General features: G+C 23.9%; 10 protein-coding genes across 10 annotated transcripts; 6 read left to right on the plus strand and 4 right to left on the minus strand.

Annotated features, from left to right (window-relative positions):
• Nucleotides 1-591: 591 nt before the first annotated feature.
• On the minus strand, nucleotides 592-1,236 carry AAJ76_450001236 (hypothetical protein; the record flags this gene model as incomplete). The annotated part of the gene is made up of 1 exon (XM_024475673.1): nucleotides 592-1,236. The coding sequence occupies one exon, from the start codon at nucleotides 1,234-1,236 to the stop codon at nucleotides 592-594; it is 645 nt and encodes a 214-aa protein (XP_024330526.1).
• Nucleotides 1,237-4,753: 3,517 nt separating this feature from the next.
• On the plus strand, nucleotides 4,754-4,885 carry AAJ76_450004754 (hypothetical protein; the record flags this gene model as incomplete). Its single annotated transcript, XM_024475686.1, has 1 exon — nucleotides 4,754-4,885. The coding sequence occupies one exon, from the start codon at nucleotides 4,754-4,756 to the stop codon at nucleotides 4,883-4,885; it is 132 nt and encodes a 43-aa protein (XP_024330527.1).
• An 889-nt stretch (nucleotides 4,886-5,774) lies between these two features.
• Nucleotides 5,775-6,521, minus strand: AAJ76_450006521 (hypothetical protein; the record flags this gene model as incomplete). Its single annotated transcript, XM_024475687.1, has 1 exon — nucleotides 5,775-6,521. The coding sequence occupies one exon, from the start codon at nucleotides 6,519-6,521 to the stop codon at nucleotides 5,775-5,777; it is 747 nt and encodes a 248-aa protein (XP_024330528.1).
• Nucleotides 6,522-9,521: 3,000 nt separating this feature from the next.
• AAJ76_450009522 (hypothetical protein) lies at nucleotides 9,522-9,872 on the plus strand (the record flags this gene model as incomplete). The annotated part of the gene is made up of 1 exon (XM_024475688.1): nucleotides 9,522-9,872. The coding sequence occupies one exon, from the start codon at nucleotides 9,522-9,524 to the stop codon at nucleotides 9,870-9,872; it is 351 nt and encodes a 116-aa protein (XP_024330529.1).
• Nucleotides 9,873-11,074: 1,202 nt separating this feature from the next.
• Nucleotides 11,075-11,728, plus strand: AAJ76_4500011075 (hypothetical protein; the record flags this gene model as incomplete). The annotated part of the gene is made up of 1 exon (XM_024475672.1): nucleotides 11,075-11,728. One exon carries the CDS (start codon nucleotides 11,075-11,077, stop codon nucleotides 11,726-11,728), a length of 654 nt encoding a protein of 217 aa, XP_024330530.1.
• A 3,570-nt stretch (nucleotides 11,729-15,298) lies between these two features.
• AAJ76_4500015299 (hypothetical protein) lies at nucleotides 15,299-15,991 on the plus strand (the record flags this gene model as incomplete). The annotated part of the gene is made up of 1 exon (XM_024475674.1): nucleotides 15,299-15,991. One exon carries the CDS (start codon nucleotides 15,299-15,301, stop codon nucleotides 15,989-15,991), a length of 693 nt encoding a protein of 230 aa, XP_024330531.1.
• Nucleotides 15,992-16,130: 139 nt separating this feature from the next.
• Nucleotides 16,131-16,259, plus strand: AAJ76_4500016131 (hypothetical protein; the record flags this gene model as incomplete). The annotated part of the gene is made up of 1 exon (XM_024475675.1): nucleotides 16,131-16,259. One exon carries the CDS (start codon nucleotides 16,131-16,133, stop codon nucleotides 16,257-16,259), a length of 129 nt encoding a protein of 42 aa, XP_024330532.1.
• A 952-nt stretch (nucleotides 16,260-17,211) lies between these two features.
• On the minus strand, nucleotides 17,212-17,931 carry AAJ76_4500017931 (hypothetical protein; the record flags this gene model as incomplete). Its single annotated transcript, XM_024475676.1, has 1 exon — nucleotides 17,212-17,931. One exon carries the CDS (start codon nucleotides 17,929-17,931, stop codon nucleotides 17,212-17,214), a length of 720 nt encoding a protein of 239 aa, XP_024330533.1.
• Nucleotides 17,932-21,044: 3,113 nt separating this feature from the next.
• AAJ76_4500021045 (hypothetical protein) lies at nucleotides 21,045-22,094 on the plus strand (the record flags this gene model as incomplete). The annotated part of the gene is made up of 1 exon (XM_024475677.1): nucleotides 21,045-22,094. The coding sequence occupies one exon, from the start codon at nucleotides 21,045-21,047 to the stop codon at nucleotides 22,092-22,094; it is 1,050 nt and encodes a 349-aa protein (XP_024330534.1).
• Nucleotides 22,095-22,174: 80 nt separating this feature from the next.
• AAJ76_4500023605 (hypothetical protein) lies at nucleotides 22,175-23,605 on the minus strand (the record flags this gene model as incomplete). The annotated part of the gene is made up of 1 exon (XM_024475678.1): nucleotides 22,175-23,605. One exon carries the CDS (start codon nucleotides 23,603-23,605, stop codon nucleotides 22,175-22,177), a length of 1,431 nt encoding a protein of 476 aa, XP_024330535.1.
• Between the last annotated feature and the right edge of the window lie 15 nt (nucleotides 23,606-23,620).

Genomic DNA, 23,620 nt, shown 5'->3' on the forward strand with positions numbered 1-23,620 from the left:
CAATGATGTTAAATGTTCTGAAAGTTTGTGGTGGTGGAATCAGGAAGTGTAATAGTTTCTCCGAAAAGAATTAATAAATAAACAAAAAAATTATTATATTATTAAAAAAATGATTTGTCCGAAACAAAAATAAATATCGATAAATGACATAGATATAAACTTGTTTTAAAAATTATATTTGAAATAAAAATGTTTTTCTTAACAATACTATTAATCACTTTGTACAATTTGTTGGTCTTAATAATAATGAACTATACACTTGAATTATAAAGACTTTAGTCTATGTCTTAAGTATATTTGTGAAAAAAATTTGATATATTACAAGAACAACATTAAAAATATTTTTAATACAATAGTCTTAGTAATTTAAGTAAAACAAAAGAAAACTACTTAAAATGTTATTTATTACTAAAATGTTGTTTATAGTTTTTCAAAAATGCTTAATCACACATTCACAGAAAAAAAGTCTTTACGAGTACATACATATTTGATTCAAAAGCAAAAGACTAATAAACAAACTTACAGCAAAATCAGACATTAAACTTGTTAAATAAAGGTAATTAAAAAAAACAACGTTTTTTTAAACATTAATTAATGTTTTATATTAAAAAAAGCTATTTCGATGTATGATAGCATTAGTGTTCCCCTTTCTAGTTTTCTTTCGGTCAATTTAATTTTTAAATCATCTTCTAAAAGGCTGTTCAAGATTGTGTCTAGACTATCGATTGTTTTTTGTACAATTTTAAAAAGTTCTGGCTTACTACTTTTCTCAACCTCTAAAAAATTATCCATAATTAGTTCAACAGCACTAGGGTATACTTTTTCGGTATAAGGAATAAAAAAAAAATCATATAACTTTTGACCTCCAGTAACCATATCACACATTAAGTCTTTAAAATATTTGGGAAAAAAAATTATTCTTCCAAAAAAAACGGTAAAAGCATCAAATAAATATTTTTCTAATACATTTTTCGGTATTTTAAAAATACAATAATAAGCTTTAGCCATAAACACGAATTCTTCTTTAGTAAATTTAATTTCCTTATGTATTTTTTTGTATGCTTCAAATGCAATATCAGTATCAAATTTATCTAATACAGTATCTTTTAGAGATATCTTAGTTGATGAATCTGAATGTGATCCAAAGATGCTAGTGTATTTGCAAAATATACATATAAAAAATGTTGTTGATACTAAGCATATTAATAAAATATAGCAACACTTTCTCGATAACATTAATGGGTAAAATAATATTTTGAATTTATTGAAAAAAAGGAGAAGATAAGATTAGCTATTTTGTAAATCCAAACCTTGCATTTTTAAAATCTTTTAGTCTCAGATTACAAAGTTTTGTTATGGATAACCATAATATATTTTCTTGTATTAACTGGTGACGTTAGATACTATGTTACAAATATGAAACTGATTAAACATGAATCTTGAAAAGCAATTGGCTCGTGTCTATTTGTTTTAGATTTATCTAAAATAAAAGCTATAAATAGATAAAAAATTATCTAAAAAATAGAATTTAATAAAGGTTAAATAAAAAGTCTTTTTGTTTTGGTAGTTTGGTCGAGTACTACCAAATAATAATTCACTGCCAGCCATTTCCTGTAAGTTTTTTAAATAAAATTAAATTTGCGATTTATTTTTGAAAAAATATACAAAATAAATTTGAAAAAGACAAAGAAACAAAATAAAATCTTATAATTACTAAGCCGCATATGCGATCACATTTATATTATATTCACAAGATTTGTTCTTTTATGCTGTTACATTTATGTTTTATTATTTACGGGAAAATTTTGATTTTTAAGCGCTAGAGAATCCTAACGATGTTAATTATTGAAAATTTGTATAAATAAATCAAGTTATTGTAATAAATTTATAAATAATTTTTAATTCCTTTGGTATAATAAATTTTCAACTAATTAAATGTGAGTTGCTTAATATACCTTTTTTAATAAAACAAAGCATATAAAAAGGTAAATCTAAAAAACAATATCAAAAAATTTAGAAAGATTGTGTAAAACTAAATAAAACAATGATTAGTCTAGTATTGATATGACCTAGATTCAAATACATAAAGCTGCGTCGGAAATAGGTTATGTGGGAGATTTATCGTTATAAAAAATAATAATAATTTATTTTTTTATTGTTTAATTCTTATTGAAAAAGCGCAAGTTCATCAAATTTATATAAACACACACAATTTTTTTAGATTGATTATACATCATGGTTATTTATTTCTTTAATATTCAATTAATCTTTTTTATATTCTTGCCATATTTTTTTATAATGCTTAATTCTTCCTTTAGGAAATTTTACTTTCCTCTACACGGCGCATTATTAGCGCTAGCATGCCACAAGGGCCTCGCTTAGTAACAAGATAGTATTAATCCCTGTAAGGATCTTACAGAGAGCCGACAACTGGTAGTACGCTACCAGACCAGAGCTTCGCTGGATCTTGTGGTCGGAAAGGCGGTATGGGCCTAATGACCGTGATGGACTCTCACTATCCCATGTAAAATGCTAGAGCTTCATTAAATTGCTACTCCCTTCCCAGGCGGGTCTTCAGATATAAGTTCTTACTAAAAGTCTTCGAATACGACTTGTAAATGCTTTCAGGGCTACGGCAATTGTCGTGCCGACCCAAAGATGTTATGCCTCTACATCTTTATGAATATTTACAACCCTTGATCGACGCCTACAGAAAAGCTTACGATACGACTTTACCGACAAATATTTTATGACAATTGTTGTGCCAACGCTTGTTTATTACTTAGCGAATTCGCATTGGTGAAATTTTAACCTATACCTTTTGAGCAGATTTATCATCATCAATATATATAAAAAGTTTGAATCTGAATATTTTTTTATTTTTTAACCCTTCTTTTTTAAAACTTTGTAAAATTCTTATTATTTTTTATTCCTTTAAAGCATTAAAATACAACCTAAAGAATTGTATATAATTGTTACTAAATGGATATTATGGGGGTTTGTGTATTTTCTTAGGTTTTTCAATTTTTTTGTAATTGCAAAATGGTTTCTTAGGCAAATTTTACTTTACAATGTAAGACATTTTTACTTTAAACAATGCGCACAAGCCTAAAGACATGTTACACAATTTAAAACAAGAATATTATTTATTTATAATCCCGTTTTAAACGGGAGTGCGTTGGCTAGTCAATATATATAAAAAGTTTGAATTTGAACATTTTTTTATTTTTTAACCCTTCTTTTTTTAAAATTGTGAAATTCTGTTTTAATTTTTCATTTAAAAGCACCAAAATACAACTTAGAGATTTGTATATAATTGTTACTAAAAGGATATTACGAGGTTTTGTGTATTCTCCGTAGAGTTTTTCAATTTTTTTGTAATTGTAAAATGTTGACTTTTGCAAATTTAACTTTACAATGTAAGACATTTTGTACTTTAAACAATGCGCACAAGCCCAAAGACATGTTTTACAATAAAAATAAGAATATTATTTATTTATAATCCCGTTTCAAACGGGATGGCGTTAGCTAGTCAATATATATAAAAAGTTTGAATCTGAATATTTATTTATTTTTTAACCCTTCTTTTTTAAAATTTTGGAAAACGTTTTTTTAAATAAATGACAATCTCCATAGTTGATTATATTATAAAGAGCTTAACTTTCTAAAATATTTTCTTAAGTTTTATTCAAATTGTAAAATATGCTCTATTGTCATTTTATAATTAAAGTGTGCAATGTTTAGAAATAACAATACATACATGCACAAAGACATATACACATAATTTAAACAAAAAAAGCACGTATCGAATTTGAGTCCCGTTTTAAACGGGATAGCGTAAGCTAGTCAATATATATAAAAAGTTTGAATCTAAATATTTATTTATTTTTTAACCCTTCTTTATTATAAAATGTATCATTCTTTTAATTTTTTAAGCACGAGTAGCATAAGTGTGGGTTTGTTTTTTCTAAGCACAGAACAGTGTTTTTGTCCATTTTCCCTTGATTTTACTTAGTTGTATTAATCTTATACAAGGTGTCTATATCAAATTTTAATAAATATAAAATGGACTAATTTGTTATAAAAATAATAAAATAGGTACATACACAAAGGCACATTATATTCATTAAAAAGAAATAACACACATTGTATTTGTGATTCCGTTTTAAACGAGATAGCATAAGCTAGTCGTTATATAAAATTTTAACTTTAATTTTTGGTTATAAACACATACATTATTGTTATCTATAAAATATTTAAAGAAGTAATTACTTATTTTACAAATTAAATTTTTAAATACACAATTAGAATTAGAGAAGATTAGAAAATACTATCAAGTTGCAAACAAATTAATTCTACTAAATGAATGTAAACCAAAATAGTATTTATTAATTACAATAAACGACATTGTAAACAATTTACTGTTATTAATAAAAGTTTTAATTAATGTGTCAATTTAATACAGCATTTAGTTTAAAATTATTTTAAAACTTATAAAAAATTATAAATAATGTATAATGAACAGAACTAAAAATCTATTAAGCCACACAAGCAAATTTACTTTTGCCCAGAACCAATACTTGAATGTACAGAAAAGATAGCATTTGACAAATTTTAAATTATTTATAATTTATTTTCGCTAGTATACTTTAAGATACTAATATATTTTTATTAAAATAAAATAGTTAAACTTTTTAAAAAGATATTTTTGATATAGAAATTATTAAAATAGAATATTTTTTGAATAAATTTGATGTTTTACGATTTATATTACACTGTACAAGAGATTGAGGTGAAGTTGTGGGATGCAGCCAGATTGAAGATAAGACTCCAAAACGCTTTTGACGCCGCCGACTTTCCTTACTGCTTCACTTTTTTATTTTAAAAATATTGTGTCTTTTTAACGTTTTATTTTACATTCTTAGTTCCTTGTGTCGATCGTGACCTTTGTGAGACTGCCTCTTGTTTTCTTCCATATTTTTTTTTATATTTGTTTATTTATAGTTTAGGTTTCATGATGGACCAATGAGTCCGATAAAAACATTTCAAAATCATTTCATATAATCAGAAACTTAAAATAAAAAAATTAAATTTCATGTGGTTTTTAATACAGAGATTAATAAGCATTATTTTTATTTGCAAAAAAAATTTCCATTTATGGTATATTTTGTTGGGCAACAACATATCATTAATATTAGATTACGATTGAAAAGTTTTAAATTTATTTTTTTTAGAATAAACTCACATTATAAACAATCATCTTTTACACAAAGACATATTTAATTTTACATTTGTAAATAGAAGACGACTATAACACATCAACATTTTCTTTGTTTTATTTTTTTTGCTTTATAAGATTTCTTAAGAACTATGTAAAGCAGTTTGCTAATTTCTCTTTTTAAGTTTAAAGTATTGTTAAAAAATATTTTTTTAAGAAGTTGTAGTAACCTCAGGTGAGGTGTCCAAACTTTAAGTGTAGTTCTTTATAAGAACAAATAAATAATACTTTATTATTTAATATTTTATTTTCATTAACTTTATAGGGCATCTTTGTGCCATGACTATCGTTGTTGTGCCTTTTGTCATACTAAGTTTTTTCGTATTTCATTTCTTATTTTTGTATAAATTCCTTCTTTTTAATTTTTAATTTATAACAAAATTTATTAAAATTTTTGGAGGGGAGATTTTTTAAAATGTGATATATACCACAGAAGTGTATTTAAAAGCTAGACCTATTAATAAATAAAATATTAAACAATAATTTCTTTTATTATCTAGTCTCCTGTATATAAAGTTTCCTTTGTAGTTTTTTTCCCAAAAAACCATTTGAGAAATACAGCTTCAAAACTTGAATATGGAATTGGATTTTGAACTATATGCTTCTCAAACATTTGTTCTTTTAAGTCTTTTTCTAAATATTTATCAGCGTAAGCTATAAACTCTTCTTTCAAAAACGGTGAAATAGCAATCGTACCATTGTCTGTATGCATTATTTGATCAATTTCATAAAGTTTTGTTATATCAAATTCCAAAAATTTCATAAATACATCAAACCCAGCAACTTTATCTATTTTGTTGCTTTGAAAAATTTTTACCAGAAAATTTATATCCTTTTCAATACTTGAAGGAATTCTGCTTTCATAATATTTCAAGATTTTATTATATTTAGTTTCATTTATTATTTTATTTTCATAACTTATTAAATAAAATTTTCTCACAATTCTTTGCGCAACTTTATTAATATCATCTTTGCCAATTTTCGTAGCAAAATAAAAAACTTTTAACATTAGCACGAAATTTTCTTTGGAGAGTTTGTTGCTCTCTAAAAGTATTTTGGATTCATATGTTTTGTAAGCGTCATTCGTATCAAGTTTGTCTATAATGGTGTCGTTAAGAGACAGGTTATTTAATGTAATAGAATTAGAATTCTTTTTGTTAACTATTAAATAAACTACAAAAACACCAGCTACCAAAATAACAACCATCGGTGCAAGTAATAATTTGTACTTTAACTTCCTCATTTGGGGTTAAAAATTTTGTAATTTAATATTTACTTATCCTTTTTTAAAGGATTACCGAAGAATTTTTAATTAAGATTTCTGATTAATTAAAGATTAATTTTTGATATTTACGCAAGCTTAAAAATGAAACGTAAATTGATTTTTGCCAAATTTACGTAACTTTAACATCTTTGTTGGATGCTACTTTTAGTATTGAGTATCTCATAAATCATGATCTTGAGGTGTTTGGCATGCTCACATTTAAAGTGTTGTTTTTAAATAATTTCGTTTTTTCTAATAATCGTAATTTAGTAACAAAAATCATTTATATAAAATTCTGTAATATTTGAAAAATTAAATTAAAGCTTAAAAACAAAATAAGATTTGTCGCAAAGCTAAAATATGATGCATATAAAAAACTTTTTAAGTGCGTAAGCAGAAAGTAGTGAGTTAAATTTTTTGTAATATTTGTTTAAATTATCAAAACCAAAGCTTTTTAATTAAAAATTTTTTAATCCCGTTCTCTCCAAATTTTTCAGATATTTATTGTAATTGTTTTGTTTGCGTCATAAACATCTTTATTTAAACCAATAATATTCAAGATTCTGTAACTTGTTAGTTTAAAAACGTTATTTCTGATGAAACATATTTTGGGAATAAATAACTGCTGTACCTAGATAATAATTGCAGTTGTTTAGAAATAAATGTAAATAGATTTGTTATAAAATTTCGTCATTAAAACAAATATTTTTATTTAATATAATTTTCTTAAGTATTTTTTTTATCAGTACGGAAGTCTTTAAATTGTAACGAGGACAATGGCATTAAATAGAAATGTTATAATCATTTAACTGGAACATGACAAACATTTGGCACTACATCTTTCTAAGATTGGAATGATTTTATTTTATGATAAAAAATTTATTTAACTTTTGGTATAAATGTTTAATTTAGAATATATTTCTTATAATTTAAACACTAAGAAATAGATGTAATGCATTTTAAGATAATTTAAAAAAACAAAGAAACCTTTAAGCTAGACATGATACAAATAAAAATTAAATAAAAACTTAGTTAAGAAATGCGAATACCAAAAAGTACACTGTCGATATCCTCCGGACATTTGTAATAGGAAAAAGAATAGTTTTTTATTGCAATATGTCTTTTTGATTTAGGTTAATTATCTTTGTATAACAAACCAAGGTACATTTTGTTCTTTAAAAAATACAGCAATTAAAATTATTAAAAATTTTATGAAACACACCTTTTTTATAAGACCCAGCATTTAATGTACATATCAAAACTGTTATTGTAATGACAAGTAAAAAGTAACAAACACTCTAAATACCTATAATAATGCTTTTAAATGGCGTGTTTTATAAACTTAAAAATAATAGTAATAATTTTTTTGCGTGTTTAATTAAATTGTTATTTGAATTTTAATTTTACATTAAAAATCTATGTGTATAAAAAAAGAGGGCGTTATCTAAAAACAGCACACCAAGCCTACGTTTAGTTTCATAACATATCTTTATTTAAGTGCATTAATTAATTAATTTCACGAAAATATGCATGAATTTGATAATTTTGTAGCAAAAATGTTACCATAAAAAATACGAGTAATTGAAAATCTTGCTTTACAATTATAACATAAAAAAAATAACATATAACATTGATAAAAAAACATGATAATAGCAGAAACTTATATTTTCTAAAGGCATATTTTCATGTATTTGCTTAAATATTTTTACTTAAGGCAACATGCTTTAATTATGTAAAAATTAGTATAAAACAGTAAAAATTCTTGCCAAAAAAAATGTGCAATTTTTTTTATTTTAAACAAAAGCTTTAAGCGCTGAATTAAAAAGTCAAGAGTTTGTTAATATTAATATAAGATCTTGATAAATTGTAGTAAAAAATTAAAAAATGTTTATAATCTAATATCTTATTCTTGTTGGATTTCAACAAAATTCCGATTTACATGATGCCTTACTTCAAAACTAATTTGCAAAAAAATATGTTAGATTTTTTCCTGAAAAAAAGCAATATATTTCAAAAACTAAAGAATTTTTAAAACGTATTTTTTAATTAATTTTTAACTGTAAATATGTTATAACAAGATTATTAAAAATAAAATCTTTACAAACAAAATCATTATTTTTTTCTTGTAGAATTTTAAAAAAACATTATTAACTTACTTTTCTGTTTTTGCAAAATCAATATTTAAATTGTAATAATTACTATTTTTCATGTATAAACAACTGCAATATGTCGTTTCATAAACATTTAAAGATAGAATTTATCTAAAATTTCGGCCAATCTTAAAAACATAATCATTAAAAATTCTGAAAGCAACAGCATGCATTTTCGAAAAAAAAAATTTACAATTAACTAGCGTAGTTGACAAATTCTTTATTTTAATTAATTAAAAAATTATAATGTACTCAAAGACAATTGTCATTAGGTCAAAGATTAATTTATTATTAAAAACTAAAAATACTGTATATCTAAAGAAGATACTTTGACAATTAAGATATTCCACTTCTTAATAAGCATTTTATACATATTCTGTGACAAAAAATAAATAAATTGTACAACGTTCACTGCCTTTTCATTTTATTAAAAGTACAAACTTTTTATGTCTCAATTTAACAATGTTTTTTGACACAAAACAGTATTTAATTAATATAATGCTATGGATGAATGTTTACATATTTAATTGTCTAAAATACGATAAAATATTGCAAAATAGTTATTAGTTGTTTCGTCTTACAGATAATTTTAGGAAATATCATTGCTTTACAGAAACCAAAAGCAATAATTAAATGTATTTTTACATAACATTGCTTAAAATCCTTAGTATTTAGTGATAACTAATTAATATGCATATTTTTAATTAGTTATAATAATTTATTTTTTGGCCTATAATAAGCTACGAATATGCAAGTTGTATTCTCCTTTTTACACGACAACTAAATAAGAAAGGAGTAACTTATATAAATTGGTTACTTAAATCCCTTCATGTGTAATCCTTGTTGTCTTATCGTAGGTTACAATACAAGATCTGATGTGATTGATACTCCCAATGGTTATTCAGAACTTCCCGAAAAAATCATATGTCCGTATTGCTCGACTATTACAAAGGCTGTATATCGTAGAGACGATTATATATTTACGATATGTTTTATACCTACATGTCCATGTTGCAGTAGTTCTCCTTATATATCATGTCAAAACTGTATGCGACATCTTCCAACGATTCGAGGCAATCCTTGTAGATCATGCCACGTTTCAAGACCATTTGAAGCTGAGTATTGTCCTAATTGTGGGACTAAATGTTATGGAGAAGTAAGAAATTTAAGGGTTAATTAAACCATTTTTATAAATTTAGTAAAATGAAGTTAATGTTTTTTAAAAACTCTATTTATTTTTTCATAATGTTTTGCTTACTAACAAGACTTTTCGTTTTTTCATTAAACTCAACGATCTTCAAAAGAAAATTTAAAAAGGTTCCTGTACTTTTGTCCAATTGTAAAATCTTTTTAATGCACCACATCCTGTGCAATACTTTAAATGTTTAGTTTTTATAATACATTTATCACATACAATATCATGAATTAATATCTTATTCTTGCATTTATAACATGCTAAATATGGACTGCTAGTATATAAAATCAATTGTTCGGTACAAAAATCCATATTATATGTGTCTACAATAAATGCGGGAATAGACATTGCTTTACAATAATTACATAAAATTCTACTTGGTAATCTTATTATTTTCTGTGGAATGTATACGTATCTTTTAGAATATGATATGCCAAAAAGATGTAGACATAAAAACATAAAGATAAAGATAAAACTTATTTATTTTGTTTCAAGTATGACATTGTAAACAAAATCTTTATATTTTGCAATAAGTAAAATTAAAAATATTTATTCTATTTTCTTATTCAAATGGTGTTATTTAAATAAATTTTTTTTAATGTATTTAAATCAAAACAATTAAATATTAGAATGTTTTCAATTTGTAATTCACAAATAAATAAATGTAAAAATTATTGACAAGAAATTTAAAAAGCTACAAATCAGTAGAAAGCATTAAACATTTAATTTTTTTGAAAACAAAAAGAAGCTATATAAAAGAACAAAGATTATTTAGTTTATTTTTTGATTTAATAAAACATAAAACAATATAAAATGTCTTGTATGTATACAATGTTTTAGCACTTAGAAACGTAAAACTATTTAATAGCTTATTTTAATTTTTTAAATTAAGACAGGCTTATTACTATAATTAACAGCGTAACCATTCTTAGCTTAAATCTTTAATTTTAAAAATCGATAATAAAATTCATTATGTTTTTTTATATTTACAAAAAAATTTTTAATTTTTAAACTTAAGAAGTATTAACATTTTATTAAGTTGCATCTTTCAATTTTTTAATTATAGTTTCCAAAAAAGAACATTTTTTTTAATTTATCTACTTGACATTAGAAATATAAATATTTTTGTTAAGTTAAATTTTTTTTAAATTAAAAACTTAAATACTAAAAATTTTTGCCCCTATATTATGAATTATAGCTTTATAAAATTTTATTGTCCTAGTATAATAATATTTACATTCATTGTTGGTATAGGATCTAGTCTTAATAATCCTACTGATGATATTAAAGAAAATTCTTATAACAATCTAAAGAGGTCGAGCCCAAAACAATTATATGAACAGTATAAAAAGGAAGTCCTAGAGACTTTCTTAAACGTGGAATATTTTAAATTGGCAATGAAATTGGTGTACGTAATTACTAGTATATCCAAGAATGAATGGATTGAATCTTTCATTAAATACCATATTGAAGAAAACAATGTACCACGTTTAGTACAAGAATATAATGAAAAAAAAATTTTTAAAATGGTTACAGCTTTAAATAATTTTAAAAAGTGGGTATTTTGTGGTAATACACTTGTAAATGAAGATTTTAAAGATAGACTGGCTTGTATATTTAGATGTGATGTACAAAATGGTTCAGTTTTATTAACCAAAAAACATTTTAATATTTTTAACGACAATTTGTTTATTCTAGGCTTGATAAAAATTAAGATTGATCAACTTTTAAGTCAAAATGAAAGAAATCAAGCTTGTAGAGACTTTTCGAAATACGGTGATTCTATTACAGTATCTTTTTGGGCAACAATATTTACAAAGTTGATTTTAAATATTCTTTAATTAAAGTTAAATTTAATTTTTTGTTATTTTGTATCAAATTTAAAGCTACACAAATGCCTGCAAGACATTAAAACTGAAAAAATTTTTGTTAAATATTATTTTTAATTGACACATACAAAAAAATTATAAATGCGTGAGAAAAAATTATTTAAAAATTTAAGTTTTGAATCTTTGCACTGAATTTATACTTTTAAATTGCTTTTATATAAAAGGTTTTTAACTATAAAATCACTGCATTTCTACACATAATTGTACAATTTTTGAATACTCTCATACACGAATATACAATAAAGTATTTAAAAAATAGAACTTTTTTTCTAAATTTATCTTTTCGTTTTTATTCATGTATAACTAAGACTCAATGCATATGTTTTTAAATATACATTCACATGTGTTATTGTCACGACCCAATATTAATGACAAGAATCTTAATTAAAAAAGTTCTGTTAATTTTTCCTCGAAAAAATTGATATTTTTTATTAAAGAAAATATTTAATTTAAGGATGTGAATTTTGAAAAAAAATCAGAATATAATTAATACAGTTAAAAAACATTAATTTAAAATAAAATATTTAATAAGATCCTAATAGAACTCCATCTAAAACATGGGGACATCCCAGTTATCATCTTTTATTTTCAAGATATAATTGAAGTAACATAAGGAATGCGGTCAGTAGAGAGGGCGTTTTCGATCTCATTAAGTATACATGGGCATGTTTTTGAAGTTCCGTGAGATTTATAGTGAGAAGAATTATTATAAAAATGTTATTTTTTTACAATTTTATGGGATGCTTTTCAGGAACTATTTTCTCTTGATCTTCTAATTTATTAATTCATTGATTGTTTCCTTGTGTATACATGGTATTCAGGTAAAATTTTTTTTATATTTTATTTTATTGAAAAAATAAGATTAAGGAACAAATAAAATAAAAGAATAAACATGTGGTAATAAAATATTACTATAATAATCAAATATCTAGATCATTTTAATAAAAATAGATTTTAGGTGGAAATAAAAAATAGAATTTTTTTATGACTTGTATGGCCCCCCTCCTCTAACAACTAATTTATTTCTTTTTTATGTCTTGATACTAACTTTTAGCACATCTCCTTAGATATATTACTCCATTCTTCAACTACAACAACTTCTAATCCTTAAATATTTTTCTTTAGAACATACCATAAATTCTCAATTGAATTTAGATCGGGTGATTGAGATGTTTATTCAAAAACTTTATATTTTGTAATCTAAAAACTCCTTCGTAAGTTTTAATTGATGCTTTGAATCATTATCCTGTTGAAATAAAAAATTTTAAATTTAAACATACTGCATTTTTAAATTAAGCATTTTTTAGAATTGTAGTATATTTGAGACTACCCACTTTACCATTAATTATGTAAATATTTCCAACTTTTTTTTCCGAAAAACTTTTCTTAATTATGATTGAGCCATTACCATGTCTAAAAGTTGGTTTTAAATTTTTTACATCATACCACAAACCATCTTTTTGGTAGCAATAGATCATTCTATCTAATTGGAGATTAGTAATTTAGATTCATTACTCCATATAACAAATTTAAAGTAATGTTTTTTTCTGTAATACTATTCCGTTGCTAGTCTTATTCTATATTAAATATATTTTTTTGACAAAAATGGTCTACATGCTCTTCTCCTACCTTTATAATCCAAATCGACTAGTTTTTTACAAATAGTCCTAAAAATTTCCTTTTTTGACTTAAATTATTTTTTTCTTCTAGTTTAGTTGAAATTGTTAATAAATCTTCTTTTATTTTTTTGTCAAGAAACTCTAAATCATTATCATTAAATAAATGTTTTCTACCTCTTCTCTTAGTTCAAATAACTTTTCCTTTATTTACAAATTTAATTTTAAATACTAAACTTACTATTTTATATTAGTTTGTTAACTATTTAAAAATAAAATTAAATTAAGATTAATATAAGTTTGGAATGTTTTAACAAAACAACTCTTAACAACAAAGTATGATTATTTTTAGTTTTAAAAATATATCATTTATCTTTATATCAATTTTATTTTAATTTTTACATAGCAAATGACTAAAGAAGAATGATTTATTGTTGTCATGCATATGTGGGATGATGCGACTTTCTAAGTACGAAAGGTATATAGACTTGTTTTTAATAAAAGCTTTCATAGAAAATACTTTTATTTAAAGTTTATTTAAATTTTTTTATAATTGAAAAAAAGATCATATTGGATACTGAAAGAACAAATACCTTTTTGTAATTTAAGATTGTTTCATTGGCTGCCGTTGTTCAACTCTTGAGGGGCATGAAAGTTGTCTTAATTAGTGCCTTTATTGTATTAATTGTGCCTTTATTGTATTAATACACAACTTGTTAGATGAAAAATTTGAAGAAGAGTTTTGATTAACAAATGTCCTGTCAAACAATTAGTTTATAACAAGTTAATAGATAAAAATTAATAAAATCAATTCGATACAACTATAATTTTATTTGAACAAAGCAACAAGCAGTAAAAATAAATTTCTTTTATTATTTTACGACTTAATTTATGTTATATAGGAGTTATGTCTACAGAATAAGTGCCGTCCCTGTAAGATTTTCTAAAAAACTTTGAAATTCAAAGATGTCTTTTTAATGTAACTTTAGCTATATTTAATAAAGTTAGTTATCGTATTTGTTCATACTTCTCCTATTAATTTTTTATTTAAGAATTGTCTACAGAAATAATTGTGGAACATTATATCAAGTTACATTAGAGTCAAAATTATATATGTAAAAACCAAGGTCAGTACAAAATGTCTTTTTATAAATATAAATAGTATTTAATTTGTCAAATGTCTCATCTCGCTTTTATGAAAAATATCAGAAATTTTACTCTACCCTCCAACAACATTTAATTATTAAAAATAAATAAAAATCTTTAATAAATTTTTGTATAGATATAGATCTATAGTTTATTTTTATTTAATATTAAATGTGTAAATTTTTAAAAGCATGTTTTTAAGTATATTTAAAATAATTAATATCAATAAATTTTTATCCAATATAAAATCGCATTGAATACAAAATGTACTTAACCTAAGGATTTAAAAAAACGTAAACTGTGGTAAAATTTTTTTAATATTACTTATTTTAATATTTGTAGAGATATGTATTACTTGTTAAATATATATAGAAGTATTTTTTGTATATACGTAAAGGTTTTAGTGGGATTTGGAACGACAATATAAATTTACTTTAATTTTGTTGCACAAACATGTTTTTTAATTAAAATTACTAAAAAAGGTAATTTTTTTATTGAATTGTTAAAATTTACACAAAATTTAGATATTTTTAATTAAATGTAAAGCAATGATACTAACAAAGGAGGCATGATCAAAGAAATAAAAAGTTTAAAATAAATCCTAACGCCGTCTTTTTAAATAAATAAAAGTAAATTTATTATGTAATCTAATTTTTTTAATATTAAAGTATACTGTGGTTATGATATTTGAACCATTTTGCATTCAGATATCTTTTAATTTATTTCATAGTATATTTATCAATAATTTTTACCCACACTTATGATTTTAAATACAAAGATGTTTTCAAATATTAGTATCATACTTATTGTGTTTACTTATAGTTTAAAAGCTACTTTTCAAAACAAAATGTCTTGTACTACAGAAACCATTTGTCCAATTTCTGATTTGTTAGATTTAAAAGAGTTGCCAATGGAATACGAAAAAATTTTAAAAAATGCAATTAATTGTGAAAAAGATTTTTATATGGTTTTAGAGGCTGTGGACTTTATTACTAGCATTCCGTATCACGATTGGCTTATAATGTTTGCAAAATGGTGCTGTGACAAAAATGGAAAAGGAAACAAACTATTAGAAGCTGAAAGCAGAAATAATCGATTAAAAAAAATTAGCAAACAAATGGGAGAATTTCAAAAATATTTATTTGTAATTATTGAAGATTCGTATGATCCACGTAACATTATAAAAAGGAATTTATTTGATATAAAATTTAACGAAGATAGGATACGACTTACTGAAGCGCAATATACTTTATACAAAGAATTTAAAATTTTGATTAATTTTATCGAAGAGAAGTTTAAATCTGATAAAAGAGAATTGTTATTAAAAGCATTGGAGAAAAAAGTTTCTATCATTGGTCAAAACTCTAAGTTAAGAATTTTGGATTTGATAGCTATTAAATGTTTCGAAATGGCTGATTCAGAGTTAGTTAGTGGGAATAATAAAAAAAATTAATTTTTAGGTTATTTTGTTAAAAGTTGTTTTCTAATTGTTATTATTATGATCATGCTAATAACCAACCAACGGCTTGTTAAAAATTTTAACACCAATTTTAAACCGCAATAAAACTATTTAAGAAAAAATTTATAATATCATGACATTTCCTTCCAATCTCTTAGCCATTTTTTATAATTTTAATTTATTACTTATAACATTAATTTATTTTTACACTTTAGAAAATGAAAAAAACCATAATTTAATAAAACTTGTTTATTTGATCTGATATGTATTACGATTCTTTGGCTAATAAGTAAAAATTATTTTTGATTTGAAACAAAAAAATCCTTTACATGCTAACATAATATAATATGGACAGAAAGACTAATTAAGAACAAAAATTTGGAGCCACTAGCCAATTGAAGAATACATCCAAGTGATGATATTTTATAAGATTTTTAAAGTGCCTTATTAGAGCATCAAAAATGTGAAGAATTAAAATAACAGATAGGATTTGCTATCTGAAAAAACTAACATTTTTTTTATTTTAATAAAGATTTTTAAATTTAGTGATTAAAGTGAAAACATTTAAAATTTTGATAAAATAAGTACATTACCGTTATTTCCGACCATTAGAAAATTTTGTATTAACAAATTTGCGTTTTCTGTGTTAAAACGGTACAATGAATGATATACATTTTACTTCTTTGAAAAGTTAATTTTTCATATCTACATGCTAGATATTATCTGAAACAAAAAATCTAAATATTAAATTTCTGTTGCATAATCTAAAAAAGCTATATTTCCTTATTTTATTAAATAATAATAATGTATATCTATACAGCTATTTTTTGTAAAACCAATAACATTATTTTAAAGAAGTAAATTATGCGTAAAAATTGAATTTATGGAAAGTTTTGAAGATTTTATAAAAATTAATTTTAATGATTTTTTAAAAATTATTTTTTTAAATGTCTATAATTTAAAAGTTTTAAAGCTATGTTTTACAACTTTAAATAATTTTTAAAAAAAAAGATCACTCGAAATTTCGTGCTTTTTATTTTTTGATCAAAATGGTTGATAAATGTATGTAGTAACTGTTTACAATAGTTAATACTATCAATATTAGAGTTCTATTTAGTCGTTAATAACTAGCAATCATAATTCAATAAATTGAAAATAGATAATGCCAGAGAAGTAATAAAACTAAACCAAGAAAAAAGAAAAGTAAAAAGATTTTAATTTAAATCAGAAGAATCGAGAGGAAGATCTACCAATTCAGAATAAATTGCAAAAGCTATTATAATAAAAGAATACTTTTTTTTCTGATTATCTTCATATTCCTCTTTCATAGCTGCATCAAGTAAATCTTTGTCGGTTCTTGAACTAAATGTATCTTTCAAGTAGCTATACCAAAGCGCAACATCACCACACCTCTTCTTTTGACTATCATCGACAACCAATGTTTGTTTTTCACCAACTTTATCAAATTTAAACTTGTAAAAATAATCAGACTTTTTAATATAATCTTCCCTTTTTACCTTGTCAGTTTCCTTAAATAATTCCTTAATGATTTTTTCACCTTGTTGAACAACATTGTCAATCTTTTTTTCGAAACTAGAGGTCTGCGCTTTGGTAAGTTCTTCAGAAGAACCTTCCTTAAAACATTTATCAAGGCCACCAAGAAGTTTATTCTTATCAAGACTTGCAAACAAATTCAAGACGAATACAGAAAGTCTAAATTCCTCAATTGTAAGATGCAAATTAGATTTTCCTGACGCAGTATACACTGAAAACGCTTCTTTAAGATCCAACTGATCAATCTTAGTACTCTTCATCGTTAACTTACTACCACCATTAAATGGCCACGTTCCTGTAACCCATAAAGCACTCGTTACTCCACCAGCGACTAATGCTGTTCCAAATAAACCGTAAAATATTTTCTTGTTCGTTGACATTTTGGGGGTTAAAAAAAATTTAAATTTATACTAAAGAAATAATTAATCATTTAGAGAAAAAGGAATAAAAAATAATGATTAGGGGATGATTTACAATTACATAGACCACACATTTAATTAAAGGCTTTTAGTAGTACTTTACAACTGTCAAATATATTTAATAGAGTTGTTTAAAAATAAAATGATTTTGTAAGGGGGAGATCTTTTACTGACAAATAAGAAGTCTGAAATTTAACGAATTTGACATCTTAATTTAGATGTACGAAAAGAGAAATGAAAGATAAAATGTTTGACATATTTACTAATTTAATATTTATGATATTTAAGGAGTTATATTACAAATTTGGATTAGTGACTTATATTTTACACACTTTTCTCTTATTTGACATATTTCATTACTGTGCTTGTAACTACCTAAACTAGCAGAAACCCCTTTAAATTGATTCAGTACATAACATGATTTATGTTTATATTACCAGTTTGTGTTAAGATGCATTAGTTACTGTTTATAAAATAAATAGATTTAGTTGTAAAACAATTTTTTAATAATTATAAAATGTACATCTTTAATTTTTTAAATATTGTGTAAATTTAATATATCAATATTAATTAATTAGTTTGAGCATTCAAATACTGTAATTTTAATCATTGTGTACAATAGTTACAATCTTAATAAAATATTTATTATAAATTAAAGATAAATAAATATTTACATTATTCTTATTTTGATTACAGTATGTTGAATGTTACTCTTCACGTCAAATATTTTACAAACCATTTATGGGATAATTGACAGGCTTACATTTTATTTATATTTTTTAACAACAATATATATTTATTGTTTATTGTCAAAGCACTAAATAGTATTTTAAAATATTACTTGCTGAATTTTCAATTACACTTTACTAAATTGGGGATTAATTTATTATTGGCGTTTAAAAAAGACCCTTATTTTTATAAATGTGTATCTCTCACATTTATAAATACGTTTATTGCTTAAATAAATGCTAATCATATATGGTATGTATTATATCTTGTATGGGGCAACCAAGTATTGGTTATTATAAAAAAATAATTTATTTGTAGAGCAAATTAGCAATTATTTTTTTCCGATAAGGAAATTACTATTCTATCAAAACTTGGCAGGCTTAAAAACACCCATCGCTCTTCACTACCATCTACTTGTTCTTTTTAATGTAATAATTTAATTATTAAGCTACTTGGTGTGGCCATATTTGTAAAAATTTTCTAAAATACTTTTTACATAAATTTATTGAATTTTTTGTTTACAAGGGGTATTTTAGTACCTCTTTTAGCGCAATCAATCCTCGTCTCCATTGTAGTTTTTGTTTTATTTTGTGTGTGTAGAGGGTAATTTTTGTATTTATAGTTTTAAATGTTTGTTTACTAACATTAATTAATTTTAAAAAATAAACATATAAACAAATAATACAAAATTAAATCCTTGGTTGTGTGGGATTCCACACTGCTTTTTTACTAATTTTCTTTCAAAGCATGGCTTGTCTTTTAGAGTACTTGGAGACAAAATGCTATCTTTTTGATTTCCCAAAATAGTAATGTTTATATGTCTTCTATACCCCAAAGAGATGCTTTCTATTGTTTTTTTAAACACTATAGACTGGATGTATGTTTCAACGCGGTCTGTTATTTCTATTTTTCTTTTGTGTTATTCATAATATTTGGTTACAGCTTTACTTCAAATAAATGCATAAAGTATATTGCACGTTTTAAATTTATAAAAAATACATTTTATTAATCAAAATATCATACTTTTTAAGCTTTTTAGTTTTAACCTGTTCAAGTTTTTAATTAACAATATTTATAATCTTTTTTTTTCTCTTCACAACCAAGTCTAGTCTTCTATGCTTTACCTTTATATCAGTTTTTACAGGTAAGTCTATTTTTACATTTTTGTTAAAAATTATTTCTTGTACAGAATGAATACGAAAATTATATTTATTGCACATCATCAAGTCTGTACACTTCAATACTTCGTTATATCTCTTTGTGTCTTTACATTAAAATGCTAAATGATCTACGAATTTTTTTGTTTTACTACAATATGAATGTTTTTCTTGTAACGAAAAAATATTTTTTTGTCTTCTAATATACAAAATAATTCCTCTCTTTTGGCTATAATAAATAGTGCCATTTAGTCATTACATCTGTTATTTTTTAACATGTAATTAGATACTTTAAACTTATTAATTTAAAGTTATGAAAATTGTAACTGATATGACCGAGCAACTAAAACTTCGTAGTTTTAATTTTTACATTGACAGTTAACATGATTTGTAAAATTTCAAATCTTCAATCTTTAACTACAATAAGTATTAATACTAAAATATGACAGTAAACACTTATTATAATCAAATCTATATATTTTTTAAATTGTATAAGTATATTTTTTACAAGTTTTTTATTTTTATAAAAGCTATTTTTTTACATTTTATAAAGTATATTTTTTACAATAAAAGCTATTTTTAATAGTTAACATAAAAGCTAAGTATTACATTATAAATTTAATAAATATTTTATATTTCAAATAGAAACACGTATCTTAAGTAAATACAATATTTTATCAGAAAAAAAAATTCTTTTTTTTAATTTATAATTTTTTGTCAATTTTAAATTAAAAATGCTGCAATGATAATAGCATTTAGTATTAAAAGTAATTGCCCATTCATAGAAATCAATTATATAAAAAAGAATTAAACATTTAAGAGAATTTTAAAAATATACTTTATTTGTGTTACACGATAATATTATTATATACTTAAGCCAATACGCTTAACTCAGAAAACTTTAAAAGTTTAATATAGAAAATATTTTAAAAATACTATTTTTTATTATAATTAATCTAATACATTGATTTAAAATCAAATATTTATACTGATAAATGATTTATATTTGTACCAGCTTTTAAAAAAAAGAAATATTTTTTTAGCTAATAATTTATGAAACTAAATTAAAAATGCATAAATTTGATATATAAATTTTTTCAAATTTTATTGTATAGAAGTTTGTTGGTATTAAACAAACTTTTTATTTCATAAACAAATAAAATATTATGGGGTTTAATTACAAAAAAAATGGAAAACTTTATTGACGAAAAAAAATTGTTTACAAAGAATAAAACAATTAAACCTGCTTTTAAAGTACCTATTTACAATCAGACACCAAAGAGGGGAGATTTGGTCGATGAAATGAATTTGATAGGAAGTACATATCAAGAGAAAGGACATTTTAAGCGTAAAAAAGAAGAGAATTCTAAACATAAAAGACTTAGAGAAGATGATAAAATGAAAGACATTATGGCACAAATTGGGGAGACAATAGGAATAAAAAACAATTATAGAAGAGAACACACAAAAACACAAAATATATTTTATAAAGACATGAGTAAAATCAATATAAATAATAAATTAAAAAAAAATAATGAAATTAAAGAGGAAGATAGGTTAACAGATGAAATAGAATGCTACTTAATAGATCAGCATAATTTTAAAGAGGAAGTAAAAGAAAATATTTGCTTAAACTCGGAAATACATAGTAACATCTCTAGTAGATTATTAAAAAATAATGAGAATATATTATTTAGTGATAATGTAGAGGATAAGTATTATAAATCTAAGTATAATTCTCCGAACACTGGTAAATATGATAACAATAAGAGATTTATATCTGATATAAAACATAAAAACGTTACACAGAATAATCCAATACTTAATACACACTCTATAAAAAGAAAATTTAAGGAAGATAACGATCTTGATATTATCATGATGCAGGTTGGAGAAACAATTAAGAAATCAAAACAAGAATCTAAAAATAATAAGGTTGAATTTTGTTCTATTAAACCATTTAATGGTAAACCAGTAAAGAAGCCTGGGCCTAGAAGGAAGCCGGATTTAAGTAGCTTAGAGATACAAAAACTAGAGTATACATTTAAGATTAGAAAACTTAAAGTTATACAGTCTAATATAAGACTTGTAGCTAAGGAATTAAATTTATCGGCTGCTAGATGTTTAGAGTATTTTACTAACCAACAGAAAATACAAAGTTATATTTATGTCAAAAAAATGGAACAAAACATACAAGAAATAATAGAAATACGCAGAAACATATCAAACATTCTATGAAAGAATATCTGCAGATTATGTGTTATATTTAATAATTCTAAAAGCTTACAAAAAATAAAAAAAAATCTTATAAACTAAGTTTATTCAATAAATGCGCACACACCGAATATCACTTCAAAACAGTTAAACACTTCAACTCCTTTATTTTTTAGATATAGACATCTTGTTACCAATAACCTGTTAAGTTCATCATCACATAATCCTTTTGATTCTTCTAGTATACTCTGTATGACATCTTTATTATTTTTAATAAAAAGTAAAACATCATCTTCTAAATTTACTTCATTTACTTTCCCAGTTATAAACTCGAATAATTTCACGTTTTGAAAGTATTCATTGAACATATCTTTTACGAATATTTTATCATAAATTTCGTCAAATTTCAATTTCAAATCTTTTGCGCACTGCTTAGGGTTGCCATTTTTTTCCAATATCAAAAGGGGAATGGAGGTTTCACTAGTTGAAGAACTTGAGGAGGTTTCACTAGTTGAAGAACTTGGGGAGGTTTCACTAGTTGAAGAACTTGGGGAACTTCCCCCAACAAGTGTAGAGTTGCTTTCACTTTTGTCCAGCAAAGCATCACTTTTAAGAGATTCACCACAAGAATGACTTAAGTCTTTTTTATCACTGGGTGTAGAATCATTTTCATTTTTTTCTAATGAAACATTATCTTTAGATTTATCTTCTCCTTGTAAATCACTTAAATTATCTTCCTCTCGTACACTACTTAAACTAGCCTCATCTTGTGCATCGCTTAAATTAGCCTCACCATCAGGAGTTCCAAATTTTTCTGAAGATTCATCAGTGAGAGATGACCGGCTATCTGTTCTTAAATATAATTTATTCGGCCGTTTTTCACAACTAGCCACCGATAATGAAACTGAGGCTGCATTTTTTTCTTTTACTAACTTTTCTCCAGTCAAATTCAATGTACTATTTTCTACCATAATTTTACCATCAGGAGTTACAGACATTCGTTCATCTTCCGGAGAAACTTCTACCAATACGCGTTCTGGAGTGACCATCCCATGAACCAGTGCATCTTTCTCATCTCCAATTGCTACTTGTAAATAAGAAGATGATGTTACTTCACTTAAATTTATAGTTTCTGGTGAACTACTATTACTTGAAGGTAAATTTACCATTTGAAATCCATTAGAACTATTTTCAGAAGATGTCTTACTCGACATTGATGATCTTTTATAATTTACCACACCTTCTTTTAATACAACATTTTCTAATTGTTCTAAAGTAACCTTAGAAAGCAAATACAAAGAATGTAAATATAACTTGGCCTGTTTATCATCTATTTTATATTTCCCTACCATCATTTTAGCTGTACTATCAACATCTAAATTACCCAACTTTTTATCATCAAAAGACAGTTTAGAAATATTACCGGTATTTTGATTATCATCAAAAAAACCACTTAACCACAATCCACCAGTTATAATTGCAGCACCAACAAGCGTTGCGCCTAATATTTTCATAGCTCTTTTAGTTCCAGACATTAAGGGTAAAATACA

Source organism: Vairimorpha ceranae (assembly GCF_000988165.1).
Source record: "Vairimorpha ceranae strain PA08 1199 chromosome Unknown NODE_45, whole genome shotgun sequence".
Classification (NCBI taxonomy): domain Eukaryota; kingdom Fungi; phylum Microsporidia; family Nosematidae; genus Vairimorpha; species Vairimorpha ceranae.